The sequence below is a fragment of the Anomaloglossus baeobatrachus genome, chromosome 2 (genome assembly GCF_048569485.1).
Source record: "Anomaloglossus baeobatrachus isolate aAnoBae1 chromosome 2, aAnoBae1.hap1, whole genome shotgun sequence".
NCBI lineage: Eukaryota > Metazoa > Chordata > Amphibia > Anura > Aromobatidae > Anomaloglossus > Anomaloglossus baeobatrachus.
In genome coordinates, this window is record NC_134354.1 from 649844609 (window position 1) to 649857703 (window position 13095).

A 13095-nucleotide genomic window follows, 5' to 3' on the forward strand; every position below is an offset into this window, starting at 1 on the left:
ACTAAAGCCAGTGCTATACTGGCGCTATAATGCTGACTCTAAACATATCTTTAGTTGTGGGATCAGATGTATACTTTCTGAAATTTAGATGAGTAAAGTTTCTGAAATGCATTGTTATTTAATAATAGGTGAAACGGAATATCTAATAGGGGGGTTGGGTTTTGTTAGTTATTTCTGCCCCTGTCTGCCTGCCTGTGTTCCTCCCTCTGGGAGGAAAGACAGGGGGAGGAAGGACAGGCAGACAGGGGTAGGAATAACTAGCAAAACGCAACCTACCCATTATATATTTTTTTACACCTATCTAAACCTAATAACAGTGCATTTCACAAACTTTACTTGCCTATATTTCAAAAAGTATACATTCAATCTCATAATTAAAGGTATGGTTAGAATCAGCATGATAGCGCCAGTATAGCACTGGCTTTAGTTTATACATGAAAATCCTGGTGGCTGGTCTCCTTTAACCCCTTCACGACCGGCCGATTTTTCGCTTTCCGTTTTTTTTTTTCGCCATTCTTTTTCTGAGAGACATAACTTTTTTATTTTTCAGTCAATATGGTCATGTGAGGGCTCATTTTTTGCGTAACGAGCTGTACTTTTAAATGAAACCATCAGTTTTACCATATTGTGTACTAGAAAATGGCAAAAAAATTCCAAATGCTGAAAAATTGCAAAAAAAGTGCGATAGCACTATGGTTTTTGAGATATTTTATTCACTGTGTTCACTATATGGTAAAACTGATGTGTGGGTGTGATGCCTCAGGTCAGTGCGAGTTCGTAGACACCAAACATGTATAGGTTTACTTTTATATAAGGGGTTAAAAAAAAATCGGAAGTTTGTCCGAAAAAAGTGGCGCACGTTTTACACCATATTCCGTGACCCGTAGCGTTCTCATTTTTCGGGATCTTAGGCTCAATGACGGCTTATTTTTTGCGTCTCGAGCTGACGTTTTTAACGGTACCATTTTTGCGCAGATGCTACGTTTTGATCGCCTCTTATTGCATTTTGCGCAAAAGTTGTGGCGACAAAAAAACGTCGTTTTGGCGTTTGGAATTTTTTTGCCGCTACGCCGTTTACTGATCAGATTAATTGATTTTATATTTTGATAGATCGGGCGTTTCTGAACGCGGCGATACCAAATGTGTGTATATTTTTTATTTTTTTAACCCTTTAATTTTCAATGGGGCGAATGGGGGGTGATTTGAACTTTTAGGTTTTTTTGTTTTTTTTTTAATTTTTTAAAACTTATTTTTTAACTTTTTTTTTTTAATTTACTAGTCCCCCTAGGGGGCTATTGCGATCAGCATTCCGATCGCTCTGCAGTATCTGCTGATCACAGCTGGAAGGCTGTAAACAGCAGATACGCTGTCTTTCTCTTTTGCTGTGCCCCGGGCACAGCGAAAGTGAAACCAAGTCATGTGTAGTACAGGAGTCATCACATGACCCTGTGCTACCATGACAACTATCGGGAGTCACGTGATCGCGTCACGTGACTTCCGGTTTCGGGCGGTAAGTAAATGCTTACCGCAATTGCGCTTATAATGGCACTGTCATGTATTGACAGCGCCATATAAGGGGTTAATCGGCACGAGCAGATAACAATTCTGCTCGTGCCTAGCAGGCACACATCTCAGCTGTGAAAATCAGCTGAGATGTGTGCCGATCGCGGCATGCTGCCGCCGGAGGACCGCGGGCAGTAAGATTATGTCATTTAGGACGTAATTTTACGGCCCGCGGTCGTTAAGGGGTTAAGCCATGCCTCTGGCAGAACTTTATAGAACTTCTAAAATGGCAGGCCCAGTGCCGTCATTAGAGCTGCCAAGGCAACCCATTGTCATCCTACTAGCCCATTGTGGGAAGTGGGGCTCATGATAGGGTGAAAGAGAGGTGAGGTACTCTCGAAATAAGCCCAGGGACCAACAATTTCTAAAAGTGGATAACCCTTTTAAGTAAGCCAGAAGTGTAAAGACAACATGAGCAATAATGTCCCTTTGTAAGGTTACAGTGTTAGGATGGTTTGATACCAATTAAGGTTTTCAGTGCAATTCCAATTCCAAAAAAAGTATGTTCAAAGTTATAGATCAAAATGTAAATCTTTGTTACAATGTCTAAAATAGCTTCATTCCTAACGTTATCTCATTACTACTTTTTCTTTTCCTTTTACAGCTGACCCAGTTGTGAGATTGGATGGGAGTCCTCACTGCTGTTACTTTAACTTCAGCCCAAAAATTATGTTCACCAAGGTAGTAAAAGCCCAGTTATGGGTTTACCTGCGTCCCGTGCAGCATACCTCCACCGTCTACCTGCAGATCCTGCGTTTGAAGCCTATAACCGAAGAAGGCAGCAAACACATTCGCATTAGATCTTTGAAGATTGACTTACATTCACGTACAGGCCATTGGCAAAGTATTGATTTTAAGCATGTGTTACAAAACTGGTTCAAGCAGCCACATAACAACTGGGGTATTGAGATTAATGCCTTTGACCCTAATGGAAATGATCTTGCGGTCACTTCACTTGGACCTGGAGCAGAAGGCCTGGTGGGTATATTTTCCATTAATTAAAAAAATAAAAATAAATCATACTAATAAATTCATTTTAATAGTTTGATCACATTTGTGCAATATAATAGCATTTATTAACCCGCTGGTAAACACAGACAGAAAAGGGCCCCTATGCAAGAACAATATGTAGGCCTTGTGCAGCCCAAGAACTCATCAAAATGCACAATTCTACCTGCTCTGGAGGTAGAAATGACTCCCAACCTCTTGTGCCCCTGCATGGCTGGACACGCAGCACCAATGGTATGTCCGCCCCTATATTAACCCACAAAGTAACCCATAAATCACTTTGGGAGCTGCTCCTACGAAATGAACTGCACAAACAAAAAGGAGATTACTATTCTCACATATAAAGTACTGTGCAAACGTTTTAGGTGGGTGTGGAAAAACTTCTGTAAAGTAAAAATAAAAATGCTTAAAAAATATGTGTTAATAGCTTATCAATTAGCAAAATGCAAAGTGAATGAACTAAAGAGAAATGAAATGAAATCCATATTTGGTGTGACCTCTTTGCCTTCATAACAGCATCAGCTCTTCTAGGTACACTTGCACAATCTTAGGGACTTTGTAGGATTATAGTCAGGTGTATGAGTGACCAATAATATCACACAAGACCAGATGCACTTTTGAATGACACACTTCATTTTACCACATTGTGCACTGTAAAGCTGTGAAAAAATTCCAAATGTGGAGAAACTATGAAAAAAACCAGACTTCTGACAAGGTTGTTTGGTAATTGTTTTTACGGTGTACATTTTGTGGTAAAAATGGAGGAATTGTGATAAAAAATCCATATCTTTGACATGGAAACAAGTCCAGACAACTCAACTATGCACAAAAACATAGGAACTGGGATGCAGAAAATGCCTGCTTATCATCAAGACGAATGAGTAAAAATGTGAAATATTTGACTCTAACAGAAGGCAGTTTGTTTAAAGAAGGACTTGAGAGCGGAACAATTAGATTCTGTGTGCCGCCTCTGCAGCGGATCGAACCGCTCGGATCCGGGGGTGGTGATTGCTCGTGGCTCGAGGGTCTCCGGACCCGGGGACTAGATGCCACACTCAAATGAAAAAGGGGGACTATTTACAGGGGACAAATATAATTCATGATGCCACCTGTGGTGTATGGAAATCGGGAGTACCGCCGCTGCCGTTAGGAGTACCCGGTGTGATGGAGTGGGGCAGCAAGATGACGTTACCCTCCACGGGTAGGGGTAGGCCCCGGGACTATGGATGGTGATGCAGGGGTGCAGTGCAGGGGTCAGTCGGTTCTCACTCAGCAATGAAGCAGACGCTGACAACAGGGTACACCAAGTCTCTGACTGCCGCTGTCTCCTGAGGGGAGCTTGTCCGAGTCCCGTCCCCTGCAGCACTGCCTGGTGGTCCATAAGCTGCCTCCTGGCACACAATTTAGATTGTCCGTTGTGGCCCGGTAGCTTGGAGCTTTCCAGGCCCCGCTCCCCACTGTGGCTAAGTGAAGGAGCCTGCTCTCGGGAGCGCACGCTTGAGATTTCAGTGGGCCGCTTACTAGGAAAGCCCTATCCCCCTTGTTGCGCTAGTGCCCCCGATCTCTGAGCTTCATGGGAACAGTCCATAAAGGCCCTGTCCTCCGCAGCTTTATTGCCGGGTCGCCTGAAGCTTCTCCCCAGCCTATGAGCGCCATATGCGTGACCAGCATTCAGTGTTTTGGAGAGGGTCATGGGTTTCATATCATAGCATTTCTTTATGCAAGGTGTCGATTCGGATTGAATTGATGATGCCCTACAACTTTGTAATTCACTTTTTTTGTCTATCTCGTTCCGTTTTCGAGATAAAAATGCTAACTCCGTTGTTTTCCACCAGGTGGCGCTATAGGTTGTTTCATTGCGTAGCACATGGCTACTTTACTATACCTAGACACAACTTCTATTCCTATAGCTGCCGCTGTTCTCAAGTTAATGGCGGTGGACAGGATATGGGTGGACAAACTGTATAAAGGACTATGGCGTATGCAGTATATTATATGGAGGATTATGGGGGTGCATTATCTTATATGGAGGACTATGGGGTGCATTATTCTACATAGAGAACCATGGGGGGGTTCATTATACTATATGAAGGATTATGAGATGTTCATTGTTCTATATGGAGACTTATGAGGGGCCCATTTTACTAGATGGTAGGCTATGTAAAGGATACTATGCAGGAATTTCACTGTAGGGGTATTGTGCAGTGTTTGTGGGGCACTTTTGTTGGCATCATACTATAAGGGTGAAATGAAAGGGGATGCTAGTGTAGTAACCTCATGTGGTGCACAGTAGAGTCCGATTGTGGTGATAGTTGTTGCTAATCTTTAATAATTAAACAACTTTGTTTTGGTAATGAACAAGTTTTCTTTACTGGGGACAACAGGTTGAGTAACTATTTACAGGTAGCGATAGTTGGTTGGTGTTTTCCACACTTAGGCGGGCTTTGCACACTAAGACATCGCAGGCCGATGCTGCGATGCCGAGTGCGATAGTGCCCGCCCCCGTCGCAGCAGCGATATGTGGTGATAGCTGGCGTAGCGAAAGTTATCGCTACGCCAGCTTCACACACACACTCACCTGCCGTGCGACGTCCCTGTGGCCGGCGACCCGCCTCCTTGTTAAGGGGGCGGGTCGTGCGGCGTCACTGCGACGTCACACGGCAGGCGGCCAATCAGAGCGGAGGGGCGGAGATGAGCAGGATGTAAACATCCTGCCCACCTCCTTCCTTCTGCATATCCTACGGAAGCCGCAGTGAGGCCGGTAGGAGACGTTCCTCGCTCCTGCGACTTCACACACAGCGATGTGTGCTGCCGCAGGAGCGAGGAACAACATCGGACCGTCGCGTCAGCGTAATCATGGATTACGCCGACGCTGCACCGATGATACGATTACGACGCTTTTGCGCTCGTTAATCGTATCATCCAGCCTTTACACACTGCGATGTCGCATGCGATGCCGGAAGTGCGTCATTTTCAATTTGACCCCACCGACATCGCACCTGCGATGTCGCAGTGTGCAAAGTGCCCCTTACAATTGAAGGCTCCCACACTAACAGACAGTCAGACTTTGAAGGAAAACGTTCCTCATTTTGGGCTTAGTTGTTCTTCATATACAGTCCTGGCCAAAAGTATTGGCACCCCTGCAATTCTGTCAGATAATACTCAGTTTCTTCTTGAAAATAATTGCAATCACAAATTCTTTGGTATTATTATCTTCATTTAATTTGCTTGCAATGAAAAACACAAAAGAGAATGAAACAAAAATAAAATCATTGATCATTTTACACAAAACTCCAAAAATGGGCCAGACAAAAGTATTGGCACCCTTAGCCTAATACTTAGTTGCACAACCTTTAGCCAAAATAACTGCAAACAACCGCTTCCGGTAACCATCAATGAGTTTCTTACAATGCTCTGCTGGAATTTTAGACCATTCTTCTTTGGCAAACTGCTCCAGGTCCCTGAGATTTGAAGGGTGCCTTCTCCAAACTGCCATTTTAAGATCTCTCCACAGGTGTTCTATGGGATTCAGGTCTGGACTCATTGCTGGCCACTTTAGTAGTAGTCTCCAGTGCTTTCTATCAAACCATTTTCTAGTGCTTTTTGAAGTGTGTTTTTGGGTCATTGTCCTGCTGGAAGACCCATGACCTCTGAGGAAGACCCAGTTTTCTCACACTGGGCCCTACATTATGCTGCAAAATTTGTTGGCAGTCTTAAGACTTCATAATGCAATGCACACTGTCAAGCAGTCCAGTGCCAGAGGCAGCAAAGCAACCCCAAAACATCAGGGAACCTCCGCCATGTTTGACTGTAGGGACCGTGTTCTTTTCTTTGACTGCCTCTTTTTTTCCTGTAATCTCTATGTTGATGGCTTTTCCCAAAAAGCTCTACTTTTGTCTCATCTGACCAGAGAACATTTTTCCAAAACGTTTTAGGCTTTCTCAGGTACGTTTTGGCAAACTCCAGCCTGGCTTTATGTCTCGGGGTAAGAAGTGGGGTCTTCCTGGGTATCCTACCATACAGTCCCTTTTCATTCAGACGCCGACGGATAGTACGGGTTGACACTGTTGTACCCTCGGACTGCAAGGCAAAAATTTTTCGCTCATTTCCTGGTTTTGGGCTGGTTTTCCTCCCCTATATGAACAGCTTCCAGTCTGGCATAGGTCACTTATGACTAAGGACTTTGTTGTTTTTAATTTTTAAGTCCGAAACGCGTAAAGAGTACCTATGCATTATAATATGTCTTCATCTTCGGTCTCAGAATGTTTTTAATACATTAAATAAAGGAAGAAATTATTTTTAACTAAAGGAATTTGTGCTGGATCCTCCTTCCCCTTCATTGTTACCACTTACCTCAGGCTGGCCTGGACCTACCAGCGGATCCGTGCACCCTGAAGATCTGAGCAGTCTGGCTAGCAGGTGAGCTGAAATTTTTTTCTTTTTCATTCACGTCTCCTAACTGACTCTTTCCTTCACTGTGTAGCCGTAGTTAGCTCCTCCCACTCGCCTCTGACTCATAGAGCTACAGTCATTGGCTGACTGCACAGGGGATTCTTAACCCTCTGAGGGCTACCTGTCAGCAGGTTTTCACAATATGCTACAGTAAACAATATACTGTACATAGAAAATTACATTTATGTGAAACACTATAATTCTGGTACCCTATGGAGATGGTATCTTTGTGCGATACCACATCTCCCCTCTTGAAGAGTGTTGTCCCTGACACATACACATCTAAAAAACAGAAGAAACAACATGCATACAAATACATTCTTCAATGAATACTGTTGCTTAAATTATTCTAGGTTTCTTAAAGACGTGCAAAAACACATAAAAATATATATCTAGATGCAAAGTAAAACAGCATGTAACCATAATAAGAGTCCTTATGTCTTGATTAAGAGCCTTGTAGGAACAACCCCTTTTAGGTGGGGAATGGGATGACAGCTAAGGGTAAGTTCACACAGTGCGTTTTTCGTGGCGTTTTTGCGCAGTTTTCGGGTGCGTTTTTGCTCAGAAAACTGCATGACTTTGCTTCCCCAGCAAAGTCTTTGAGTTTTCATTTTTGCTGTCTGCACACAGCGTTTTTTTTTCAGCTGCGTTTTTGTGGTGCCACAAAAACGCAGCATGTCAATTATTCCCGCGTTTTTCACTGCGCTTTTCATCCATTGAGTGCAATGGGATGTTGAAAGACGCAATGAGAAACGCAAATAGCTGTGTTTTGGTGCGTTTCTAAGACCAAAAACGCAGCTATAAACGCAGGAGGTGGGTAGTAAAGTGACATGTACAGGAAGAGGATTCCTTCTGTCAGTAAACACAGAAGCGTGAATCCTCCCGGTACCGTCACCGCCGCTTCCACCTCCCGTCCTGTGCATGTATGCTGCCGTGCGGCGCCATGTCTGGGCGGGAGGTGGAAGCGGCTGCGAAAACAAAAGTGAACAGTAGAAAAAAAAAAAAAATTATACTCACCTGTCTGCAGCCTCCCGGTGCCATGCCCGCTCCTCTCACGGTATCGCCGCTCCGGCTGTGTGCAGACGGCTGGGACACCTCCGATAGATGCAGGACCTGGCGATGGATCACCTGATGCAGTCACCTGACGCATCAGGTGATCGTAAGTATCGCGGTGACGCGGGCGCCCGGCCGGTTTAAGCTATCAGCGGATGCGTCAGGAGACTTCATCCCTGATTACCGGCAGCTGCTGCAGCGATCGGACGGGATCAGACTCCTCCAATCGCTCCAGGAGCTGCCGGTAATCAGCACATAAGTGAGTAATTTTTTTTTTTTGCACCAATGCATCTGCTGATTGTATAAACGGCTTTTATACAATCAGCTGATGTGTGATGTGCTTCAGCCCCTAGAACCTGACACATCATCTGATCGCTTTGCCTTCCAGCAAACCGATCAGATGATATTGGATCCGGATTGGACGGCGCAGGACCCTTGACCCAGGATTACTGCGGAGGGGGGTTCTTTATTTCAATAAAGATGTAGTCACTAATTGTGTTGTGTTTTATTTCTAATAAAAATATTTTTCTGTGTTGTGTTTTTTTTTTATTTTTACTAGAAATTCATGGTGGCCATGTCTAATATTGGCGTGACACCATGAATTTCGGGCTTAGGGCCAGCTATACAGCTAGCCCTAACCCCATTATTACCCAGCGAGCCACCCGGCATCAGGGCAGCTGGTAGAGTTGGATACAGCGCCAGAAGATGACGCTTCTATGAAAGCGCCATTTTCTGGGGTGGCTGCGGGACTGCAATTCACAGCGGGGGTGCCCAGAAAGCATGGGCACCCTGCACTGTGGATTCCAACCCCCAGCTGCCTAGTTGTACCCGGCTGGACTCAAAAATTGGGTGAAGCTCACGTCAATTTTTTTTAAAAATTATTTCATGAAATTCATGAAATAATTAAAAAAAAAAAGGGCTTCCCTATATTTTTGGTTCCCAGCCGGGGACAAATAGGCAGCTGGGGGTTGGGGGCAGCCCGTACCTGCCTGCTGTACCCGGCTAGCAAACAAAAATATGGCGAAGCGCACGTCATTTTTTTTGTTTGGGGGGGGCAAAGAAATCCTGCATACAGTCCTGGAAGGAGGATGCTGAGCCTTGTAGTTCGACAGCTGCTGTCTGCTCTCCTGCATACACTATTGGATGGAGGATGCTGAGCCTTGTAGTTCGACAGTTGCTGTCTGCTCTCCTGCATACACTATTGGATGGAGGATGCTGAGCCTTGTAGATCTGCTCCCCCTGACTCTCCCTCAAGCATACAGTCCTGGATGGAGCATGCTGAGTCTTGTAGTTCTGCAGCTGCTGTCTGCTCTCCTGCATACACTATTGGATGGAGTATGCTGAGCCTTGTAGTTCTGCAGCTGTCTGCTCTTCTGCATACACTAGTGGAGAATGAAGAACACATTGAAAAAGGAAATGACATCAGACCTTTTTTTTTTGTTCACTGATAAAAAACGCATAAAGACGCAGTGAGCAAAAACGCAGCAAAATGCAGCAAAAAAACGCACTAAATCGCGGAAAAACGCGTGCATTTTTTGCCGCGTTTTTTTGACGCGGGTGCGTTTTTGTGCGGTTTTTGCCGCAAAAAACGCACAAAAACGCAGCATCAAAAAAACGCAGTGTGTGAACCTAGCCTAACCCACTAAAACTTCTTTGTTTGATCCCCGGGTGCAGTCGGGGCACACAGACCCCATAAAGAAACTTTCTGCACCAAGCTGTTTTTAGCAGGGTTAGGACACAGTGTGGCAGTAATAAGGCTCTCATAAGCCGAAGAGCGTGTAACAGTTATGTGCGTCCTAAAACGATCGCAAAAGCGGAAAAAATCGTTTGCCGCAGAGAGGTCGTCCTAAAATAAAAAATCATTTACCTCTCATTAGCGATGTTCGTCGTTCCTGCGGCACCACACATCGCTGTGTGTGACACCGCAGGAGCGAGGAACATCTCCTTACCTGCCTCCACCGGCAATGCGGAAGGAAGAAGGTGGGCGGTATGTCACATCCCGCTCATCTCCGCCCCTCCGCTTCTATTGGATGGCTGCCGTGTGACGTTGCTGTGACACCGCACGAACCGCCCCCTTAAAAAGGAGGCGGTTCGCCGGCCAGAGCGACGTCACCAGATAGGTAAGTCCGTGTGACGGGGGTAAGCGAGGTTGTGCGCGACGGGCAGCAATTTGCTCGTGTCGCACAACCGATGGGGGTGGGTACAATCGCTTGCGATCTCGCTAGAGAGATCACAGCGTGTAAAGCCCGCTTAAGTGTGTCCAAGCTTTTGTCAAGCGCTTTTTTTCCCTTGTCTGTTGCCATTGCTTGACAATTGTGCACCTTTATATCTATTGTCGCTACTATTGCGGCTGTGCATCCTCCCTCTTTTGCGGGTAGCCTGGATAGCGCATCAGCATTGGCGTTTGATCAATCTGCCCGGTACTTCAGGACAAACTGGTTGTTGGCCAGGCGGGAGGCCCATGTCTGCTCTAGGGCTCCAAGTTTGGCAGTCTGTAACTGGGATAATGGGATGTTCTCGGTGAATGCAATGAAGAGAGTTGCAGTTAAGTACTGCTTAAATTTGTCTGTGACAGCCAACACTAGTGGAAGGAGTTCCAACTTAAACGAACTGTAGTTCTGATCATTTCTTTCATTTGGTCGAAGGGATCTGTTGGCATAGGCGATGACTCTTTCTTTGTCGTCTTGGACCTAGGCTAGCAGTGCACCTAGTCCCAGGTTGCTGTCATCTGTAAACAGATGGAAGGGGATGTTGTAGTCTGGATAGGCAAGGACTGGGGCTTCGGTTAACTTCTCCTTAAGTTCCTGGAAGAATTGTTCTAGTTCTGGCATCCACTGAATGGAGGGGCTCATGCACATCAACTGGGACCCTATATAACAAGAAAAAAACAGCATAAAAACAACCTCCACTCAAAAATATTATGTATTGCAAAGTGTGCACAGTACCAACATTCCAAGCTGTACTATTGAAAAAATGAGATTTTTGGCAAAAAATTGCAATTTTTCGAGCCACCCCGCCAACGTCACGGCAAATCTCCTGGGGCAGTCCTAACACTAAAATATTTTTATTTAAAGTGTGCCATGTGGCCTCACATATGCAAAATTAGGACTGCACAGCACGTACCTTGTGCTTTTCAGTCACCGTCTCCATGACTGATTCATGGTTGTGGGCGGGACAGGCCCGAGCACATGCTGCTTAGAATAAATAGCCAGTGGACGGGGTTGGATGGCCAGTGTGAACAACCACCAACCGCCAAAAATCAGGACAGATGGAAAAATAAACATGAGGTGCACTGCAAGATGAGAATCAACTGGGACCCTATATAACAAGAAAAAACAGCATAAAAACAACCTCCACTCAAAAATATTATGTATTGCAAAGTGTGCACAGTACCAACATTCCAAGCTGTACTATTGAAAAAATGAGATTTTTGGCAAAAAATTGCAATTTTTCGAGCCACCCCGCCAACGTCACGGCAAATCTCCTGGGGCAGTCCTAACACTAAAATATTTTTATTTAAAGTGTGCCATGTGGCCTCACATATGCAAAATTAGGACTGCACAGCACGTACCTTGTGCTTTTCAGTCACCGTCTCCATGACTGATTCATGGTTGTGGGCGGGACAGGCCCGAGCACATGCTGCTTAGAATAAATAGCCAGTGGACGGGGTTGGATGGCCAGTGTGAACAACCACCAACCGCCAAAAATCAGGACAGATGGAAAAATAAACATGAGGTGCACTGCAAGATGAGAATCAACTGGGACCCTATATAACAAGAAAAAACAGCATAAAAACAACCTCCACTCAAAAATATTATGTATTGCAAAGTGTGCACAGTACCAACATTCCAAGCTGTACTATTGAAAAAATGAGATTTTTGGCAAAAAATTGCAATTTTTCGAGCCACCCCGCCAACGTCACGGCAAATCTCCTGGGGCAGTCCTAACACTAAAATATTTTTATTTAAAGTGTGCCATGTGGCCTCACATATGCAAAATTAGGACTGCACAGCACGTACCTTGTGCTTTTCAGTCACCGTCTCCATGACTGATTCATGGTTGTGGGCGGGACAGGCCCGAGCACATGCTGCTTAGAATAAATAGCCAGTGGACGGGGTTGGATGGCCAGTGTGAACAACCACCAACCGCCAAAAATCAGGACAGATGGAAAAATAAACATGAGGTGCACTGCAAGATGAGAATCAACTGGGACCCTATATAACAAGAAAAAACAGCATAAAAACAACCTCCACTCAAAAATATTATGTATTGCAAAGTGTGCACAGTACCAACATTCCAAGCTGTACTATTGAAAAAATGAGATTTTTGGCAAAAAATTGCAATTTTTCGAGCCACCCCGCCAACGTCACGGCAAATCTCCTGGGGCAGTCCTAACACTAAAATATTTTTATTTAAAGTGTGCCATGTGGCCTCACATATGCAAAATTAGGACTGCACAGCACGTACCTTGTGCTTTTCAGTCACCGTCTCCATGACTGATTCATGGTTGTGGGCGGGACAGGCCCGAGCACATGCTGCTTAGAATAAATAGCCAGTGGACGGGGTTGGATGGCCAGTGTGAACAACCACCAACCGCCAAAAATCAGGACAGATGGAAAAATAAACATGAGGTGCACTGCAAGATGAGAATCAACTGGGACCCTATATAACAAGAAAAAACAGCATAAAAACAACCTCCACTCAAAAATATTATGTATTGCAAAGTGTGCACAGTACCAACATTCCAAGCTGTACTATTGAAAAAATGAGATTTTTGGCAAAAAATTGCAATTTTTCGAGCCACCCCGCCAACGTCACGGCAAATCTCCTGGGGCAGTCCTAACACTAAAATATTTTTATTTAAAGTGTGCCATGTGGCCTCACATATGCAAAATTAGGACTGCACAGCACGTACCTTGTGCTTTTCAGTCACCGTCTCCATGACTGATTCATGGTTGTGGGCGGGACAGGCCCGAGCACATGCTGCTTAGAATAAATAGCCAGTGGACGGGGTTGGAT

At 44.9% G+C, this 13095-nt stretch overlaps 1 protein-coding gene across 1 annotated transcript in view; it reads left to right on the plus strand.

The window, feature by feature from the left end:
• GDF11 (growth differentiation factor 11) overlaps nt 1–13095 on the plus strand; it is a 504637-nt gene that overhangs the window by 442137 nt on the left and 49405 nt on the right. Inside the window, exon 2 of the mRNA XM_075337001.1 lies at nt 2168–2541. Coding sequence (XP_075193116.1) covers nt 2168–2541 — 374 coding nt within the window. The remainder of the gene's footprint in view (nt 1–2167; nt 2542–13095) is intronic.